This window comes from Pseudophryne corroboree, chromosome 9 (genome assembly GCF_028390025.1).
Source record: "Pseudophryne corroboree isolate aPseCor3 chromosome 9, aPseCor3.hap2, whole genome shotgun sequence".
Lineage (NCBI taxonomy): Eukaryota > Metazoa > Chordata > Amphibia > Anura > Myobatrachidae > Pseudophryne > Pseudophryne corroboree.
In genome coordinates, this window is record NC_086452.1 from 76,824,863 (window position 1) to 76,847,255 (window position 22,393).

At 48.5% G+C, this 22,393-nt stretch overlaps 1 protein-coding gene across 4 annotated transcripts in view; it reads right to left on the reverse strand.

The window, feature by feature from the left end:
• The window catches only part of OSBPL9 (oxysterol binding protein like 9), a 274,510-nt gene that overhangs the window by 1,242 nt on the left and 250,875 nt on the right, over positions 1 to 22,393 (reverse strand). For all 4 annotated transcript variants that reach the window (XM_063939546.1, XM_063939545.1, XM_063939548.1 and 1 more), the window contains 3 exons: positions 16,200 to 16,278; positions 13,482 to 13,573; positions 7,079 to 7,214 (listed from right to left, as the gene is read on the reverse strand). In XM_063939546.1, coding sequence (XP_063795616.1) covers positions 7,079 to 7,214; positions 13,482 to 13,573; positions 16,200 to 16,278 — 307 coding nt within the window. The remainder of the gene's footprint in view (positions 1 to 7,078; positions 7,215 to 13,481; positions 13,574 to 16,199; positions 16,279 to 22,393) is intronic.

The window sequence follows — 22,393 nt, forward strand, 5'->3', positions numbered from 1 at the left end:
TTGTATGACACCAGCTCTGGTAATGGGGCAGCAGAGAACAGAGACAGCTGCATGAGCAACAGGAGAACCCACATTCAGCTCCTGGACAGACTGGGGGGAGATAAACCAAAAAGCTCCTAAATCATTTTATAGGCATAGGGGTCTGTTGTCTTGGAGAGAGATAAAGGGGCAGATGTACTAAGCCTTCGTAAGTGATAAACTACCAACCAATCGGCTCCTGTCATTTTTCAAACAGTCTGAAACAAGGCAATTAGGAGCAGACTGGCTGGTATTTTATCTCTCTCCACTTCATCACTCCAATGCTTAGTACATCCCACCCCCACACACAGAGTACTAGACAATCGGCTCCTAAGTGCCACGTTACAGGCAGTGTGGCTGTGTTTGACAAATGACAGGAGCTGGTTGGCTGGTACTTTATCACTCTCCAAAGCTTAGTAATTAGTCCTGTGTTTGAAACAATGACAGGTGATCGGTTGGTACTTTATCACTCTCCATACTTTTATAAATCTCGCCCTGGGCCATATCACCCTGCACACACGCATAACATACTGCTAGAACAAGAAATGGAACGTGTTTTAGGCCTAGGTAACATCCGTACAGAATGGCTTTTGTGTTTGGAAGGGATTGCATAGAACAAGTGGCCTGGGTGATCACAGCCGACGCTGTGTATGGGCGTCTGTGTAGGGGTTTCTCTGCAATTTGGGCACCACATGTTTGCCCACAGTGCCCCTGCCATTCCCCTCAATAACGTGACACTTTCCCTTGGTAACTACACTAGGACAAGAACAGAGAACATGCCTCTGCATAGGGCTCTATTAGAGTGGTTGCACTAATATCCCATTTTCTTTTTCATCCACTAGGGGTCACTGGAGTACTCTTGGGATATGGACGGCCTCCATAGGAACAGGGCACTGAATATAAAAATTTAGAACACTCCACCCCTCCATATCCCAGAGTACCTCAGTGTTTTTTCTGTACTCAAGTAGCAACAAGGTCTGTGGCTTAGTCCACAATTATTTTGAATATTTTTTGATTTTTTTAAGTTAATAATTTTTATTTTTCATACACATCCCTTTCCCCCTTCCAAAAGGCAGGGTCAGGGATAGTGCAAGCTGCTACTAGCAGCTGTGGCATGTCGGTCCTCAATAAATGAGCACCCTCACAGCCATACAGACATCCTGCAGACAGGCTGGCCGGCGATTACAGAGAAGCCCCGTCGGAGCCTCACCACAGGAGCAGGAGTCAAGGTAAGTTGGTAGCTGTGTGGGGACAAGGTTTTCTTTAACGCTGATGGTGCTGGGATCCCTCTACAGTCCGCCCGCCGCCGCTGCTCCGGCCGCCGCCGCTGCTCAGAGCGCTTCAGGACGCGCTCCCCGCTGTCTGTTTCCAGCGCGTCCTGCTACCCGGCTCCCGCTGGCGGCCCCACACGCTGCCCGCCCCGCATACTGCATCCGCAACGGAGCATACGGGGGGGGGGGGGGGGGGGAGGGAGATTACAGGCTGCAAGCAGAGGGTACAATCAGCGGCACGAGGGGGGATAAACTGCAGCAACAGCAGTATGCTAGGCTGCAGGGATGATTACACAGGATTTTCATACAGAGTTATATATCAGTTTATAAGCTTGTAACCTGTACTGTGACTAAGATTTTAAGCATGGCAGCCATTTTACCCATGCTTCCTGTGTCTTCCTGTTGTGATTCCAGAACGTTCCAGTACTACATCTCTACTCCACCGGAGGCGCAGGGGTGTTAGTGGAAATTTGGGATCACGTGTCATAGTACTGGCCACGTGTACTGCACTTGGCTACTAGCTATAATTATATATATATATATATATATATATATATATATATATATATATATATATATATATATAGAGAGAGAGAGAGAGAGAGAGAGAGAGAGAGAGAGAGAGAGAGAGAGAGAGAGAGAGAGAGAGAGAGAGAGAGAGAGAGAGAGAGAGAGAGAGAGAGAGAGAGAGAGAGAGAGAGACACATTCGTACTATTTTACCGAGTCTTGCAAGTGTTCTTTTTTTTTTTTGTGTATTGTATTGTCTGTCTCCATAATGAGTAAGGCACCAGCAAAAATTAAAAAGCATCACTGTAAAGTCTGTAGCAGTGTGTTACCGGATGGATCTACCACATGTACAGTATGTTTTGTGGATTCGGTTCCGAATACAATTTCTGCTCTGGTCTGGTTTTAAAGCCAATTTCCTCCCCGGACCCTCCATGGGAAATGCTAGCCAATGTACTGGCTGGGTTGCAATCAGAATTGACCGCCGCTCGACAAGAGCGGGATGCGGCAAGATCTGAGTCTAGGGTGAGACCGCCAGAACTACCGGAGGCGTCTCCGCCTTGCGAAAGGTCCAAATCCATTTTGGGTAGACGGGATAAATTTCATATGTCTTATGATTTACCAGTTTCTGCTATGTTGCATTCTGACGATTCCATGCCAGACCTCACAGCACAAGATGAGGGTGAGGAGGGCGAAGTGGAGTCAGATAGTGAGGATTTTAACAGCTCAGGCATTGATAATCTCATCAGAGCGGTGCGTCAGTCTCTGAAGTTTACAGAAACTGAGGAGCCTCTGACAAATGATCCGGTCGTATTTACTAAACGACAGAGAACTCCAATGTGTTTTCCTGTTTCGGAGTCTCTTAATAAGATGTTAGTAGAAACACGACAGACTCCAGATAAACGGTTTTCTATACCTCGCAGATTTAAGTCTAGTTACCCGTTTCCAGACTCTGTGACATGTACATGGGAGAATCCACCAATAGTTGATTCGTCAGTGTCGAAGCTTACAAAGAAATTAACCATACCAGTGCCAGCTGCTACTACGCTTAAAGACCCTTCAGATCGCAAAATAGAAACTATGCTAAAGTCCATGTATGTAGCAGCAGGAGGGCTGCTGAGACCTGGCTTGGTTGGTATCTGGGTCACTAAGGCGCTCATAGTATGGATAACAGAACTCAAGTCTGCCCTCCATGACGAACACCTTATACTTCTTGCTGATCAAATGTGTGAGGCTGCGGAGTATCTCTGTACAGCTTCTACTGACGTCTGTCAGCTCACTTCTTGCCTTTCATCGTCGCTAGTTACGGCACGACGAGCACTCTGGCTGCGTTCTTGGCAAGCGGAGGCAGAGGTCAAGAGGTATAGAGGCGTTACCTTACGGTGGCAAGAAGTTGTTTGGTCCTGAATTGGACACATGGATTTCTGAGGCCACGGGAGGAAAGTCGGTTTTCTTACCATTGCCTCCACCGGTACCAAGACGGAGGTACTCTGGACCTGCGTTCAAATCCTTTAGACCTCAGTCCTTTCGCGGACGTGGCAGAGGAACAGCCACACCTGGTAGACGGGGTCGTGGACGTGGTTTCCAACAAACCAACACAAGTCGTCAGGACGCTAAGGTCACCGACAAGCCAGTGGCATGACGGGCTACCAGCCCATCTCGGTTCTCCGATTGTGGGAGCACGCCTTCAGACGTTCCATTTGGCGTGGTTCCAGACATCCGCGGATGGGTGATCCGCAATTTAGTGTTAAGAACTTACAAAATAGAGTTCGACTGTCTTCCGCCACTGCGGTTTTTCAAGACAGGCTAGCCTCTGTCGGACGACAAGAGGGCGGTTCTGCAAATTGCCATTCAGTCCCTACTGGATTCAGCATTTTTGATTCCGGTCCCTGTACACCAACAGGGTCAGGGTTATTATTCCAGTCTGTTTGTGGTACCGAAGCCGGATGGCTCAGTCAGGCCAATATTGAACTTAAAGGGTCTCAATCGGTACGTAACTTACTACAGATTCAAGATGGAATCTCTGCGCTCAGTGATTGCGGGTTTAGAGCCAAAGGAATTCATGATTGCGCTAGATCTCAAGGATGCGTACTTACACATTCCGATTTGGCAGCCTCATCAGAGATTCTTGTGGTTTGCAAAACGCCAGAACCATTACCAGTTTCAGGCTCTACCGTTTGGCCTTTCGTCAGCGCCTCGGGTATTCACCAAAGTGATGTCTGTGATGATAGCTCATCTCAGATCCCTGGGAGTGACAATAGTTCCGTATTTAGACGATCTGCTCATCAAAGCCCCGTCTCAACAGATGCTTCTCTAACATGCGTTGCTAACGTACAATGTACTGGTTCACCACGGTTGGATTGTCAACTTCAAGAAATCACATCTAATTCCGTCTCAACGCCTTTAATTCCTAGGTATGATTTTCGATACGGTCAATCAAAGAATTTACCTACCACAACAGAAAGTACAGATTATTCGCCATCTGGTACAATTAGTGCTCAAGCCACGCACAGTCTCGGTACATTTGTGCATTCGCCTCTTAGGAACAATGGTGGCGGCTTTCGAAGCGCTTCAGTTCGGAAGATTTCACTCACGTCCATTTCAACTGGATGTGCTCGCACAGTGGTCGGGCTCGCATCTGCAGATTCACCACAGGGTGAGGTTGTCGCCAAGGGCAAGGGTGTCTCTACTCTGGTGGCTCAAGGAACACAATTTAACCGCAGGGAAACTGTTCGGCGGCTGGAATTGGATAATTCTAACGACGGACGCGAGTCTCAGAGGTTGAGGAGCTGTAGTTCAAAATTGTAAACTCCAGGGTCTCTGGGCGGATCACGAAAGATTGCTGTCTATAAATGTCCTGGAACTCCGCGCAATTTACAATGCACTACGACAAGCAGTACACATGCTTCGCTCTCAGACTGTCCAAGTGCAGTCAGACAACGCAACGGCAGTCGCATACATCAACAAACAAGGAGGAACGAGAAGCCGCATGGCAATGCGGGAAGTAGCTCGAATCCTCAATTGGGCAGAATACCATTAGGTGATATTGTCGGCAGTGTTCATTCCGGGAGTGGACAACTGGGAGGCGGATTATCTCAGCCGTCGGGATTTTCATCCAGGAGAATGGGCATTAAATCCAGAGGTGTTTCACATGTTGGTTCAGCGGTGGGGTTACCCTCAGGTGGACCTGATGGCGTCTCGCCACAATCACCAAACGCTCCAGTATGTGTCCAGAACGAGAGATCCAAAGGCAGTGGCGGTGGATGCTCTCACAATCGCGTGGCCGTACAGCCTAGTGTATCTGTTTCCACTGCTCCCTCTGGTGCTAAAACGGATCAAAAGAGAGTCCGTCACAGTCATACTAGTGGCTCCTCATTGGCCTCGAAGAGCTTGGTTCTCGGATCTACACGGACTACTCGCAGACGATCCTTGGCCGCTCCCTCTACGTCCGGACTTGTTACAACAGGGTCCGTTCCTTTACCCCGATTTAGCGCGGCTGCGTTTGACGGGGTGGCTGTTGAGACCGCCCTCTTGAGAAGAGAAGGCATTCCGGAATCGGTTATACCAACCATGTTACGTGCTAGGAAGCCAGGTATGGCAGCTCATTATTACAGAATTTGGCGTGCCTATATAGGTTGGTGTGAAGCTCGGAAGTTTCCGACATCAGCTTTCAAGTTATCCCGTCTTTTGTTATTTCTACAGACGGTGTTAGATGGAGGACTGCATTTATCTACACTAAAGGTGCAGGTATCAGCGTTGTCAATTTATTTTCAAAGACGATTGGCTCTACTGCCGTCGGTACACACTTTTCTGCAAGGTGTCCTCAGAGTACAGCCTCCATTCATTCCACCTACAGCGCCATGGGACTTGAATCTGGTTTTAGATTTCTTACAGTCTTCATATTTTGAACCCTTACAGCAAGTGGATATAAAGTTTCTCACTTGGAAAACAATTTTTCTTCTAGCCTTAGCTTCGGCAAGGCGTGTTTCAGATTTGGGTGCCTTGTCATGCAAGCCACCGTATTTGGTGTTTCATGATGACAGAGCGGAACTTCGGACGAATCCCGCTTTCTTACCAAAGGTAGTGTCATCTTTTCACATCAATCAACCAATAGTAGTTCCTGTGTTAACAGCACATTCTGGAACTCTGGATGCGGTACGCGCTTTACGCGTTTATGTATCCTGAACGTCTACAGTTCGTAAGACGGATACGTTGTTTGTTCACTATGATGCTGCCAAGATGGGTTGGCCAGCGTCTAAGCAGACCTTATCCAGATGGATTAAACTGACCATACGTCAGGCTTACCTTCATGCTAGGTTACAGCCGCCTACATCAGTAACAGCTCATTCCACACGTTCTGTGGGAACTTCATGGGCAGCTGGTCGCGGAGCTTCTACGACGCAGCTTTGCCGTGCAGCTACATGGTCTTCAGTGCACACGTTTGTGCGCTTTTACAAGTTTGATACGTTTGCGGAATCAGCATCTAGCTTTGGCCGCCTAGTGTTACAGGTGCCAAACAGCTCTCCTGCCCACGGGGGAAGCTTTGGTACGTCCCAAGAGTACTCCAGTGACCCCTAGTGGATGAAAAAGAAAATAGGATTTTGTTACTTACCAGGTAAATCCTTTTCTTTGAATCCATAGTGGGCACTGGACGCCCACCCAGAGCAGTTTTACCTGGTTTGTGGTAAGTTCAGGGGATCTTATGGTAACACACTCTCACAGACTGGTTCAAATTATCAAGTGCTGGTCAACTGTTTAGTTGTCAGTAACGTTATGTGTCAACTTCATTGTTGTCCGTTATGTTATATGTAATACTCCATTGTCAACCTCTCTATAGCTCCTGTTCGGCTCAGTAAAAAACACTGATGTACTCTGGGATATGGAGGGGTGGAGTGTTCTAAATTTAAATATTCAGTGCCCTGTTCCTATGGAGGCCGTCCATATCCCAAGAGTACTCCAGTGCCCCCTATGGATTCAAAGAAAAGGATTTACCTGGTAAGTACCAAAATCCTATTTTTTCCCCCTTCTGATTTCGGAAAGCTCAATGTGGCCACCACCACCTCAGCAAAATTGGGTCTGGTCCTAAGTAACCGACAGGATAACTTAACCCTAAACCATATTATACATTCTGTACAATACAGCACAAGTGGAAATGGGTTTGTGGCAGCAAGCGGTACTGACAGATCAGGTGCTGAAAGGTCCGTCCTATGCTCTACACTACCATCTAGTGGACATGACAAGAACTATGACACCTTCCCATCACTAGTGAAAGGAGTGCACTCACCCTGGTCTCCCATTGTAGCTCTTTCTCTTTGCGTTCTCTCGCCTCAGCTCGCTGCCTCTCTTCCAGGCTGTGCTTTGCTTCTGTAGCAGCATCAATGTCTCTGATCTTCAAGTTTAATGTTACATCTTTCCACAACCTGGTTAAAAGGTTTAAATATATATGTAAATGAGATGAGGGGATTCTGTCACCCGTTACAGGTCCCAGAACCAAGTCTACATGAGTTGCCCATTAAGGGGAGAAATACTGATCCAAACACAAAATGAATGATACATACAGTACTTTACACTGTAATACGACACGGAGATACCGGATGTAGTGTTAATGCATTCCCCCTTTCAGTTCTGTGTGGTCACCTCATTTCCTTTTTGCTTGGAAGTGGCCTTGTTTGCAATGAAGTCAAGACTCACACTCTGACCACTACTGTTCTATAGATCACAAGAGATCTCCAAACCTCCTCATTGCAGATAAGGGGCCTGCTGGAAAATGTACTTGCAAAAGCCGCTGCTTCTTTGCAACCCAGAAATTTAAAACGGCAACGGTATTAAAAGCAGCAAAACAGCTTGTTTGCCACAAGTATGTCAGTATAACACAGCAGGGGCCACCACCGCATAACAGTGCTATGGATATGCTACAAGTATGTCAGTATAACACAGCAGGGGCCACCACCGCATAACAGTGCTATGGATATGCTACAAGTGTGACAGTATAACACAGCAGAGGCCACCACTGCATAACAGTGCTATGGATATGCCACAAGTGTGACAGTATAACACAGCAGGGGCCACCACCGCATAACAGTGCTATGGATATGCCACAAGTATGTCAGTATAACACAGCAGGGGCCACCACTGCATAACAGTGCTATGGATATGCTACAAGTGTGACAGTATAACACAGCAGAGGCCACCACCGCATAACAGTGCTATGGATATGCCACAAGTATGTCAGTATAACACAGCAGAGGCCACCACCGCATAACAGTGCTATGGATATGCCACAAGTATGTCAGTATAACACAGCAGGGGCCACCACCGCATAACAGTGCTATGGATATGCCACAAGTATGTCAGTATAACACAGCAGAGGGCCACCACTGCATAACAGTGCTATGGATATGCCACAAGTGTGTCAGTATAACACAGCAGAGGCCCCCCACCGTATAACAGTGCTAATGTGAGGCAACACTACTGAGGGAATCACAAAAGCAACCAGCAAGGTCAGCATGTTCTGTCCTAATGGTAATTTTATTCAGTTTAACATCTTTCTCCTTCATCCACTAGGGGCCACTGGAGTGCAGATACAATGGGGATATAGTAGGCAGTAACTGGGAACTGGCACTTTAAATTTATAACCATGTGACTAGCTCCTCCCCTACTATGTCCCCCCCTCCAAGCCAGTCTTATTTTAGTGCCCAAGGAAGCTGCTCACTTGGGCCTTCTCTGAAGAATTTTTCTTTTCTTTTTCTTTTTTTTTCTTTCTTTCTTACACTCACAGACTGGCAGCTCTGCCACTGCCAGTCTGCACCGCGGGAGCTGCCAGCGGGGTACCATTGCAGCTGCGTGCGGCTCGGGATGGGCCCCGGCTGAAGAAGACACTGAGCTCTCCGGAGACTGGCCGGACAACGCTGCGTGCGGCGCTTGTCGGGGCCGCTCCGTCGGCAGAAGATCCTGGCAGCACGGCAGCGGTGAGTATAAGTGGCCGGACACCGCTGCGTGCGGCACGTGTCGGGGCCACTCCGTCGGCAGAAGATCCTGGCAGCAGAGTATAAGTGGTCGGACACCGCTGCGTGCGGCTTGTGTCGGGGCCACTCCATCAAACAGCAGCAGCAGCGGTGAGTAGAAACATTACTTTACTCTAAATGAGACAGCCGCCAGAGACTCTGACTCATCTCTGATCTCCAGTGGCTCACATCACCGCTCCCCATCAGTTTCCTTGCAAGACACAGAGAGCCTGTGGCTCTCCCCCCCCCCCCCCCCCCCCCCCTACCCTCCCCCCTGCTGCCCACTGCCCGCTCTGGTCTTCGGCACTCCCCCCTCACACAGATCATGCATTGCCTGCATGGCGCCCCAGCTAGGTTAGTGCTGGAGCGTCTGGGGTTCAGATGGGCACAGATACGAGGAGCGGAGCTTAAGGCCGCTCTGCAAAGCAGGCTCAGCTCCCTCCGCTCCCCGGCCGTTGCTTGCTCACAGCCTCCGCTATGTCAGTCCTCCGCTCTCCGGCCGTGATATATACGGTACATATAAGGTGGAACATAAAACTTTCACCTCTGTTTATTATAATACCAGGAAGTTCCAGGTACAGACCTGGGTTCTCGTCCCAATACCGTCTGTAACTCCAAAGGTCCACCCCACTATGGACTGCAATTATCCGCAACCAGCAGAGCTTCCGAGAAACAGGTATTGCATCTGTTCTTACTAATTTAGCAGTACACTACATACAGGGCGGGTATTGCCTTCCCTTTATTATTCCTTTGTTTCCCTTGGTACGAATGCCGTTTGTAATTTTAGGAATGTGTGTGACATCGGACAAATTGCTGCGGTGGCTCAGTACGCTAATAGAGGCATCTGAACACAGAAAAGGGAGACGTGCCTGTCACTGCACTTTATAGTGCGGAGATTACATAGGCTGCGCTTCTTTAACCCTCCTTTTTCTCTTTTCATTTACCTAAATGTAACTCAGAGAATTCCCCGTTATGTGCGGATTGTGTGGTGGAACAATCTGCTTAGCCCTCAACGCAGCTGCAGCACGCTTCTGTTTGAACAACTCAGCTTATACAGGTAAGGTCACTATTAACCAGAGACCCCGTCCGTCATTTCTCCTCTCCAGGTTTCTAAATGAAGCTTGATAACCTCCATGTTACACTGCGGATGAGAGGCCTCTCTTGGGGGAGACGAGAGATGTACAGGATACGAGGCGCATTGTACAGCAGTTCGTCAAATGATGCAGGTAAAGGAGCGCTTCACGTTCCTCTGGGTTCGGTACCAATGAAGAGACGACAGCGACTTGTCCAGTTTCGGATGAGCTGGATGTGCTCCGGTCGGCGGACTGGAGACATCTGAATACACAATTTCAGGTATCAAACAATGTTTGTTTTCCTGTCCTTTCCACGCAGATAGCAGGAAACGATATTGGACCTCTCCAAGGGTATACCCCTCGGTGTATCGCAGGTCCACGAAGCTGCCGGTTCCTAGGCTACCTTGCGAAGGGAGCCTTCTGAGAGAAATATGCGGCAGCAGAGGTTCTACCTTGTCCGGAGCAGGTAGGTTGTAAAACAATTATCCTCTGGGTTACGCGGTTTACATCAGGATCAACTGATTCCTTGGGCAGTTTAGAGTTACGATTCTGCTTTATGTTCTTTTGAGATCTCCAAGGAAGTCTGTATACTCGGAGCCTGAACTCCGCTTGTGCTGTCTTAACCAGACGACCTATAGGGCTGCGATAGTAACAGGCGGATATTGAATCCTAAGGGGCAGCAGTGGTGTGGTTCATTACGGGCCTGGTCGGGAAGGATCTTCCGGCCTGGATTTCTCAGGCCATTGGGTAAGTCCACTTTTCTTTCCCCTACTGCTGCTCCAGCTCCAAGACGGACCTATACCGGTTTTTCCTTTAGATCTTTCCGTATCTTTTCCAGGTTTCGAGTACATGACAGGGACGGTACCTCCGTCACCAAGGGATCTCAAAGTAAGAGGCCGAGGCAGAGGTTCAGCATCCTCAGACCAGTCTGATTGTAGGTCCTCCAACACACCCACCGCAGGTCAGACCTCCCTCCCACCTGGGAGATCCCAGGGTGGGCGCATATCTGTGGTTTTTCTGGGAGGCCTTGGTATGCTTGGGTTAGTTTTCTCATCATGGGCGGTTACATATGCGATTTTGGAGTCCAACCGCCTCAGTGGTACCTCACCACGGGTCTGCCGGCTTCCGACGACAGTCGTGCTGCAGGCGGCATTCCAGATGCTTCTAACTGCAAGGGTGCTGATCCCTGTTTCATCACATCATTGGAATCGGGGCAATTTCTCAGGCCTTTATTTATTTTTTATTTTTTTCCGTGCCGAAGCCAGATGGCCCGGCCGGGCCTTTTCTGAGCCAAGAATCCCTTCGGTCTGTGATTGCTAGTTCAGAGCAAAGAGGGTTTAGGCGTCCTTAGTCATCAGGGATGCCTGTTTACTGGTTCCATTGGGTTTCCTCATCTGGCTTTACCTCGATTCGTAGTACAGGATATTCATTTCCACTTTCAGACCTTTCCGTTCGGTCCCTCTTCCGCTCCCACCGTGTTCTTGAAGGTCACAGGATGGCCCTACTTCAAAGGCAGGGAGTGACGTTTGTTCCCTAACTGGATAATCTACTGCTGAAAACTTACTCTGCGGATTAGGTTGCTTCTGAATATCCGGAGGATCCAGGATCTTCTGATTCGACACGGGTTCCTTTTATGCTCCTCGTACTGTTTTCTGTTCTTAGAGATGGTTCTCAATCCGGTCCGTCAGAGGATTTTTCCTTCCTCTGGACTAGTTCCTTTCTCTCTCTTCAGCCAAGTGCGGCGCTGAGAGAGGTCACCTGCAGCCTCCTCTGAGCAGAGGACAACAATATTCATTCCAGGTCAAGCACCCGGGTGAGTGGACATTACCCGGAGTTTTGTCAGCTGATCGGCTGTTGGCGGAGAACTCGGATCGACCTCATGGCAATCCGACTGACTCTTCAACTGCCCTTTTACTACTCTTGGACGTGAGCTCTGGCGGCAGTAGCCGAGGATGCCCTCACGGCTCCTTGGAGCTTCTGGTTAGTCTATCCTTCCTCCTTTTTTTGTTACTACCTCACTTTCTGCAACGCATAAAGGGAGGATGTGCGCTAGTCCTCCCGATACTCCGGTTTGGCCGCGCAAGACTTTGAAATCCACCCTGCACCTGTTGTCAGTAGAGGAGCCTTGGCCCCTACCTCTGCGGGTATGTCTACTTCAACAGGGTCCTTTTCTTTGTTTAGTCTTCCACAGGTTTCATTTAACGGGGCGGCCGTTCACGAGACCTTCTCAGAAGGAAGGAGTTCCCTAGTTCGGTTATACCTACTGTGCCCCAATTTCGGAAGTCCGTTACTTCGTCTCTCTTTTGCCACTTTTGGAAACTTTTTGTGGCCTGGTGTGGATGCCGAGGGTTTTTCCCTTCGGTTTTTGATTTCACCGCCTTCTTTGGTTTCTCCGGTTGGTTTGTTCGGCTGCGCTTCGACTCAGTTGACCTGAGTTTCAGGTCTCTACTCTTTTTTGGTTTTCTACCAAAGGTAATTAGCCTGGCGGCCGGAAGTTCAGGCTTTCTTGCAGGGAGTTCTTTACAGACAATCTCCCTTTCGAATTGAGTTACGGCTGGGCTTCATACTCAGCTGTCGTTTCTTCCTGGGGTGATGTCCGCTTTTCATATAAATCTGACACTTGTGTTTCCGGCCCTCTCTGCGGTTTCACCGGATTCGTGACCTTTGGATGTTGTCAGGACTCTCCGACACTATGTACAGAGGTCTTCGGCTGTTCGGCAACTTGCTTTCGTCTTTGTTTTGTACGATGTTCCCGTCCTGATTATCCGGGGTCCCAACGGTCGTTGGACCGGTGGATACGACTGGCCATCAGTCTTATTTGGCGGTTGCTCGAGGGCCTCCGTTTTCCATTTCGGCGCACTCCACGCGCTCTGGGGGACCTTCAGGGGCGGCCGCCCACGGGGTTTCAGTGAATGCTTTATGTTGCGATGCCGCTTAGTCGGGACATCATACGTTTATCATGTTTTACGGATTTGACATTTTTGTGGCCTCTGTGTAACAGGTTGGCCGAGCGGTTTTGCAGGACTCTCAGCGCTCTCCCTCCCGTCTTGGGAGCTCTGGGACGTCCCCATTGTATCTGCACTACAATGGCCCCTAGTGGATGAAGGAGAAATCAGAATTTTGGTACTTACCGATAAATCCCTTTCTCCGATTCAACAGGGGCCACTGGACGCCCACCCAGCGCTGTTTCCTCCTTCTACACTTATCGGGTTGCATGTCACTGTGTGACTGTGCGTTTTGTTCCTATTACCCTATCACTATGTTTCCAGGTTTCCTTGGTGTTAACCTGTTTAGTTGGCTTAGCGAACCTCCTCTACTTTAACGTTGGTCTTTTCCAGCTCTCCTCGGGCACAGTTTTAACTAAGAATGGCTTGGAGGGGGGACATAGTAGGGGAGGAGCTAGTCACATGATTATAAATTTAAAGTGTCAGCTCCCAGTTACTGCCTACTATATCCCCATTGTATCTGCACTCCAGTGGCCCCTGTGGAATCGGAGAAAGGGATTTATCGGTAAGTACCAAAATCCTGATATTTCTGTCCTCCTGCCCACCCGTCAGAAAGCATTACGTCTCGGAGAGATACCATGTGAGGACGCCACAGGGAAACGTACATTCTAGATTCAAAATCCATCTGATCTTCCAATTTCCGAACCTTCTTCTTTACAGTAGGCATTTTCTTGGTATCTATAAAAACTGCATTCTCCTGAGTGAAAGTAGAAATAAACAAATAAGTAAAAGGCGCATAAAGACAAACAATGTAACATATGAACAGCCACACAGAACAGTGCTTATCAACATGTCCCAGGACATCAGATCACAGACTGAATTGCTCCTGCTATTAATCCCCACTGCGCTTGTGTAGCCCTGGTCAATGGCTGACAGCATACATCTTGGTCCTTGCAGAGGTTTGGGGATAAGGAGTTGGGTTTCAGCAACTTGTATAAAAAAAGAACATGCCATGATACAGATGTGTTCTACTACATCATTGCTGCAGTCACATTAAACAGCCCATCTAGTCGTGAGTTGGTTTACTAACACCACACTTCTTTTGTGCATTTTCCCTCAAAAATGTGTCTCATCGACATCACTACATTAAAGTGTTCATAGCAAACTCTGTAACATAACATATCGTATGCAGATACAGCTGCGGTCGCACACAGATTATTGGCATGTCGCATATCATTTTAATAAGCAGAGTCTGCTTGTGCGTCTTATTCGCATAGTGATGCGAATAAGACGCATTTTTGGCCAAAAAAAAAAAAAAAGATGCCAGACGTTAGCAGAGTTGCCTGGGAACTGCTGGGCTCACTCACACCAGACATCTCGCAGTGCATGGCGTATTGAGGCTGGATGTATGAGGACACATCTGTATGTACCACTGCTTCAGAACAAACATTCCCAGCCAATGATATAGCCTGTGCTCCTGCTCCCACCATAGCGAACAGGTCTGTGTGTGGAGTGTGCGTTTTCTCTATTAAAAAAATATATTTCTAAGAAGAAGAAGAAGAAGAAAAAAAAAAAAGAAAAGAATGACAGGTGTGTAAGGTACTGCATACTGTTTGCATAAAACATGAAGTCAATATGCATGGCTCCGCCTCACCAGATCACCCCTGTAAGAGCGAGAGTGGGAGAGCGCAAGGATGAAGGGGAGGGCGAGGTTGATCCTGCCAGTAGCATATGCTTGTCTCACAGACTAAGGGGTATATTCAATTGAAGTCGGATCCATTCCGAGATTCATTTGTCGGAATGGATTAGACCTGGTCTATTCAAATTACATCTCAATTCGACTTTTAAAAAAGTCGAATTGAGATGCGGGCGGGGGGGAGACGGGGGAGGGCTGCGCTACAGCTAGCCGCTGCTGTAGCACTGCTCTCCCCCGTCTGCCCGCGGCTCTCCCCCTTCTCCCCCCCCAGTCTTTCTCTGCCTCTCCAGTCCCTCCATCACAGCCACCGCTCACAGCAGCGTCCACCCGGCTCCAGCAAGCGAGGTCTCGCTTGCTGGAGCCGGGTGGACGCTGCCGTGAGCGGCGGCTGTGACATCCTCCAGCGCTGCTCACCCAGTCCCCGCCTCTGCCCATCACCGCCTCGGCTCTCCAGTCTCTGGCGCTGCTGTCCCCATCTCACTTCGACTTTTTTTTTTAAGTCGAAGTGAGATGGTCTAAAAGGGGGCCAAAACCGTTTTCGACACAAGCACGTGGATCGGCAGCTATTCCGCCGATCCACGTGCTTTTCGACAAGTCGAATTCCTCGACTTTTCGAAAAATTTGGGGTTTGATTGAATAGGTCGTAACCCCTTCTGACCTAAAAAGTCAATAACTGCCGTCTTTTCGACAGACGGCAGCTTTCGACTTCAATTGAATATACCCCTTACCCACACACGTGTAAGTCCGCATGGCTGTTACAAATGCAAATGGCTCATTAAATCAGTTGTAGCTATGTGACATGTATCATCTGTTGTAAGTTTCCTACATAACAAAAGTGGTCACCATGGCAGGTAGGTTTATGATAAACCAGCCACACATCTAAGGCCCAATTCCGACCATCGGCGGACATCGATGATCAGTGATCCTTCAGGGAATTGGGAAATTCCAGTATGTTAAAAATCCCTGGCTCCTGATCATTTTATGGTTGGAATCGGCAAGACAGAGGCATCGGGTGAACATGGAATCGCCCAGATTCTCCCCTGATGTATGGGCACCTTATGTCATCACAATATTGGTAACACCAAATGATACTACACATCTAAATAACGGGTGTAGTATGGTATGCCGGCGGCCGGGCTCCCAGCGCCGGTATACTGTGCGCCGAAATCCCAACAGCTGGCAAACGAAATACCACCCCTAAATAACCAGACTACAATATATATGAAGCACAGGTTCTATCCTAACACTAGAGGTCATCTGCATGTCATTGTGGCCGCAAACACGCCAGTCAGGCTACGTACCCATTACTGGTAAAATGAATAACATAACATATTGTAATGCAGAAGAACAGATGTAAAACGAGGGGTCACTATGAGAAACACACATCTGCATTATAATGTGCATTTAGTTACATTGTGCTATAATGAACACTTTCACTGCATCTAGTTGGTCAACAAAATAAAACCATACTGTATCCTCGGTGGGAAGGGGCACAGAATCACACCCACGTACACTGGGTAAGCTCCTGCTTTGTCTCAGGCACATACATAAACACACAGACTGAACACACATCATACATAACAAACTCAGCTGACATGCATTAGAGAAATGCAGGTGGCTGCATTGCATTAAACAAGGAGATATTATATAGGTCCATTATGATTCTGCAGTAAATAAGTTCCATTACCCCGTTTGCATATTTTGCATACATTACACCGTTCCACTCTCCTTCCACTGAACACAAAGACTTCTTGTCGTTAGGAGAGCTGTATAAAAGGAATAAAATAGGAAATTACTGACTGAGAACATAATGCAAACATGTCCAGGTCATAATACACTACAGGAATAAATGAGGCTCTCTCTATAACACCCTAGTGGGCAGGAGGGATGTATATAACAAGGCAGCGCACACACCTCATTGGAGAACAAATGGAAGCTAGCCCATAGCATAGCGCACAGAGCAAGGACAATCCCAGATACAACCAGGTACTGATCTAAGGGGGGTGATTCAGACCTGATCGCTGGGCTGCTAACTTTGCTGTCCTGCTTTTAAATAGGCGACGCCCAAGGGGAGTGTATATTCGCCGTGCAAGTGTGCGATCCAATGTGTACGCCGAGCTGCAAAAAATAGGATTTTGGTACTTACCAGGTAAATCCTTTTCTTTGAATCCATAGGGGGCACTGGAGTACTCTTGGGATATGGACGGTTTCCGCAGGAACAGGGCACTGAATATTCAAATTTAGAACTCTCCTCCCCTCCATATCCCAGAGTACCTTAGTGTTTTTTACTGAGCCGAACAGGAGCGATAGAGAGGTTGACAATGGAGAATTACATATAACAGAACGGACAACAATAAAGTTGACACATAACGTGACTGACAACTAAACAGTTGGCACTATAACCGATAGAACTTGAAACGTGAACCAGTCGGTGAGAGTGTGTTACCATAAGATCCCCTGAACTTACCACAAACCAGGTAAAACTGCTCTGGGTGGGCGTCCAGTTTCCCCTATGGATTCAAAGAAAAGGATTTACCTGGTAAGTACCAAAATCCTATTTTCTTTTTCATCCACTAGGGGTCACTGGAGTACTCTTGGGACGTACCAAAGCTTCTCCCGTGGGCGGGAGAGCAGTTTGGCACTTGTAACACTAGGCGGCCAAAGCTAGATGCTGATGCCGCAAACGTATCAAACTTGTAAAAGCGCACAAACGTGTGCACTGATGACCATGTAGCCGCACGGCAAAGCTGCGTCGTAGAAGCCCCACGACCAGCCGCCCGCGAAGTTCCCACCGAACGTGTGGAATGAGCTGTTACTGATGTAGGCGGCTGTAACCTAGCATGAAGGTAAGCCCGACGTATGGTCAGTTTAATCCATCTGGATAAGGTCTGCTTAGAAGCTGGCCAACCCATCTTGGCAGCATCATAGAGAACAAACAACGTATCCGTCTAACGAACTGTAGACGTTCGGGATACATAAACGTGTAAAGCGCGTACCACATCCAAGGTTCCAGAATTTCCTGTCAACACAGGAACTACTATTGGTTGATTGATGTGAAAAGATGACACTACCTTTGGTAGGAAAGCGGGATTCGTCCGAAGTTCCGCTCTGTCATCATGAAACACCAAATACGGTGGCTTGCATGACAAGGCACCCAAATCTGAAACACGCCTTGCCGAAGCTAAGGTTAGTAGAAAAATGGTTTCCCAAGTGAGAAACTGAATATCAACTTGTTGTAAGGGTTCAAAATATGAAGACTGTAAGAAATCTAAAACCAGATTTAAGTCCCATGGTGCTGTAGGTGGAATGAATGGAGGCTGTACTCTGAGGACACCTTGTAGAAAAGTGTGTACAGACGGCAATAGAGCCAATCGTCTTTGAAAGTAAATTGACAAAGCAGATACCTGCACCTTAAGTGTAGATAAACGCAGACCTCCATCTAACCCCGTCTGGGATAACTTGAAAGATGTCGGAAACTTCCGATCTTCACACCAACCGATATAGGCACGCCAAATTCTGTAATAATGAGCCACCGTAACTGGCTTCCTAGCACGTAACATGGTTGGTATAACCGATTCTGGAATGCCCTCTCGTCTTAAGAGGGCGGTCTCAACAGCCACCCCGTCAAACGCAGCCGCGCTAAATCGGGGTAAAGGAACGGACCCTGTTGTAACAGGTCCGGACGTAGTGGGAGCGGCCAAGGATCGTCTGCGAGTAGGCTGCGGAGATCCGAGAACCAAGCTCTCCGAGGCCAATGAGGTGCCACTAGTATGACTGTGGCGGACTCTCTTTTGATCCGTTTTAGCAACAGAGGGAGCAGCGGAAACGGTGGAAACAGGTACACGAGGCTGTACGGCCACGCGATTGAGAGAGCATCCACCGCCACTGCCTTTGGATCTCGCGTTCTGGACACATACTGGGGCGTTTGGTGATTGTGGCGAGATGCCATCAGGTCCACTTGAGGGCAACCCCACCTTTGGACCAACATGTGAAACACTTCTGGATTTAATGCCCATTCTCCTGGATGAAAATCTCGACGGCTGAGATAATCCGCCTCCCAGTTGTCCACTCCCGGAATGAACACAGCCGACAATATCACTTGGTGATGCTCGGCCCAATTGAGGATCCAAGCTACTTCCCGCATTGCCATGCGGCTTCTTGTTCCTCCTTGTTTGTTGATGTATGCGACCGCCGTCGCATTGTCTGACTGCACCTGGACAGGCTGAGACCGCAGTATGTGCACTGCTTGTCGCAGCGCATTGTAAATTGCCCAGAGTTCCAGGACATTTATAGATAGCAATATTTTGTGATCCGCCCAGAGACCCTGGAGCTGACAATTTTGAACTACAGCTCCCCAACCTCTGAGACTCGCGTCCGTCGTTAGAATTATCCAATTCCAGGCGCCGAACCGTTTCCCAGCGGTTAGATTGTGTACTTTGAGCCACCAGAGTAGAGAGACTCTGGCCCGTGGCGACAACCTCACCCTGTGGTGAATCTGCAGATGCGAGCCCGACCACTGTGCGAGCACATCCAGTTGAAAAGGACGTGAGTGAAATCTTACGAACTGAAGCGCTTCGAAAGCCGCCACCATTGTGCCTAAGAGGCGAATGCACAAATGTACCGAGACTGTGCGTGGCTTGAGCACCAATTGAACCAGATGACGAATGATCTGTACTTTCTGTTCTGGTAGGTAAATTCTTTGATTTACCGTATCGAGAATCATACCTAGGAATTGCAGTCGTTGAGACGGAATCAGATGTGATTTCTTGAAGTTGACAATCCAACCGTGCTGAACTAGTACATCATATGTTAGCAACGCATGTTGGAGGAGCATCTGTTGAGACGGAGCTTTGATGAGCAGATCGTCCAAGTACGGAACTATTATCACTCCCAGGGATCGGAGATGAGCTATCATCACAGACATCACTTTGGTGAATACCCGAGGCGCTGACGAGAGGCCAAACGGTAGAGCCTGAAACTGGTAATAGTTCTGCCGTATCGCAAACCGCAAGAACCGCTGATGAGGTGGCCAAATCGGAATGTGTAAATACGCATCTTTGAGATCCAGCGCAATCATGAATTCCTGTGGCTCTAAACCTGCAATTACCGACCGCAGAGATTCCATCTTGAATCTGTAGTAAGTGACGTACTGATTGAGGTCCTTCAAGTTCAATATTGGCCTGACCGAGCCATCCGGCTTTGGTACCACAAACAGACTGGAATAATAACCCTGCCCTTGTTGATGTACAGGGACCGGAATCAAAACTGCTGACTCCAGCAGAGACTGAATGGCAATTTGCAGAACCGCCCTTTTGTCGTCCGACACAGGCAGTCCTGTCTTGAAAAACCGCAGTGGCGGGAGACAGTCAAACACTATTTTGTAACCTTTTAACACTAAATTGCAGATCCACCCATCTGTGGACGTCTGGAACCACGCCAAATGGAACGTCTGAAGGCGTGCTCCCACAATTGGAGATCCAAGATGGGCTGGGAGTCAGTCATGCCACTGGCTTGTCGGTGACCTTAGCGTCTTGACGACTGGCGTTGGTTTGTTGGAAACCACGCCCCCGACCTAGTCTACCGGGCGTGGCTGGTCCTCTACCACGGCCTCGAAAGGACTGAGGCCGAAAGGATTTGAACGCCGGGCCCGAGTATTTCCGTCTAGGTACCGTTGGAGGCAATGGTAAGAAAACAGACTTACCTCCCATGGCCTCAGCAATCCATTTGTCCAATTCAGGACCAAACAATTTCTCGCCACCGTAAGGTAATGCCTTTATACCTCGTTTGACCTCCGTCTCCGCTTGCCAAGAGCGCAGCCAGAGTGCTCGTCGTGCTGTAACTAGCGACGATGAAAGGCGAGAAGTGAGCGGACAGACGTCAGTAGAAACTGTACATAGATAATCAGCAGCTTCCCAGATTTGATCAGCGAGAAGTATAAGGTGATCGTCATGTAGAGCAGACTTGAGTTCTGTTATCCATACCATGAGCGCCTTAGTTACCCAAATGCCAACCAACCCAGGTCTAAGCAACACTCCTGCTGCTATATACATGTATTTCAGCATAGCTGCTATTTTACGGTCTGAAGGGTCTTTAAGCGTAGTAGCCGTTGGGACTGGTATGGTTAATTTCTTTGTAAGTTTAGACACAGACGAACCCACCAATGGCGGATTCTCCCATGTAGCTGTCACAGACTCTGGAAACGGGTAACTAGACTTAAATCTGTGAGGTATAGAAAACCGTTTATCCGGATTCTTTCGTGTTTCCAGTAACATCTTATTAAGAGATTCCGAAACAGGAAAACGCATCGGAACGACTTCATCATTTGTCAGAGGCTCCTCAGTTTCTGTAAACTTCAGAGACTGACGCACCGCTCTGATGAGATTATCAATGCCTGGGCTGTCAAAATCTTCACTATCTGACTGCTGGTCTACTTCGCCCTCCTCACCGTCATCTTGCGCACTGAGGTCTGGCATAGAATCGTCAGAATGCAACATATCAGAAACTGGTAAATCATAAGACAAATTAAATTTATCCCTACTACCCAAAATGGACTTGGACTTTTGGCAAGGCTGAGACCCCTCCGGTAGTCCTAGTGGTCTCACCCTAGACTCAGATCTTGCCGCTTCCTGCTCCTGTTGAGCGGCAGCCAATTCTGATTGCAATCCAGCCATGACATCTGCTAGCATAGCCCATGGAGGGTCCGGGGATGAAACTGGCTTTGAAACCGGAGCAGAAATCGTATTCGTAGCTGAAACCACAAAACATACTGTACATGTGGTAGATCCATCCGGTAACACACTCTTACAGACATGGCAGGGGAACTACTTTTTTTTGTTTTGCTGGTGCCTTACTCATTATGCAGACAGACAACACAATATACAAAGACGGACAACTTGCATGACTCTGTAAAATAGTACTAAGGCGTCTCTATATATATATATATATATATATATATATATATATATATATATATATATATATATATATATATCTGGCCAAGTGCAGTACACGTGGCCAGTACTATATGAAATCTGATCCCAAATTCCCACTAACACCCCTGCGCCATCCGGTGGAGTAGAGATGTAGGACAGGAACGTTCTGGAATCACAACAGGAAGACAGGAAGCATGGTTAAAATGGCCACCATGCCTCACAGCGCAGGGTATATTTAACAAGTGCAGCAAACCCGTTAATATAGGCTTAACAGCCTGGTTCATTAATGTCACCCTTTTGTAGCCCTCCGCTAATGTGTATCCTCCCCCCCCCTTCTGCTCCCTCCCCCGTGGCCCGTGTACCGCTGTCTGAGCGGGAGTTACCGGGGAGCGGGTACCCGCGATCGGGTGCAGGGAGTCGGGGAGCGTGAGCGGCGCCTGGCAGGTGAGAGCGGCGGGTGTGAGCGGCGGAGGAGCGCAGCGCTGATCGGAGCGGTTACCGGGGCGGCCAGTTAGGAGAGGCGGGTACGGGCGCAGCTTCTGTAAACATTGTCCCCACACAGCGGGGCGGCAGCGTGTGCTGACCGCTCCGTACCCCCAGCATACCTGACTCCAGGAGCGATGGCTGTGACGGGGCTTCTATCTGCAAGCTCCGTCCAGCTGTAGCAGCAGTCAGTGAGTGAGCTGCGTGTGGCTGTGAGGGTGCTCTTTGTGAGGACCGACACGCCATGCGCTGCTCCGTGCAGTGGCACTATCCCGGACCCACGTTTTTACAGAAACTGGGAAGGGATGTGCTGTTTGTACAAAAAGTAAAAGTGAGAAGAAGAAAAAATTAAAAATAAAAATATTCAAAAGTAGTGTGGAGAACTCCACACCAGTCTTGTTGCTACGAGGAGCACAGAAAAAACACTGGGGTACTCTGGGATATGGAGGGGAGGAGAGTTCTAAAT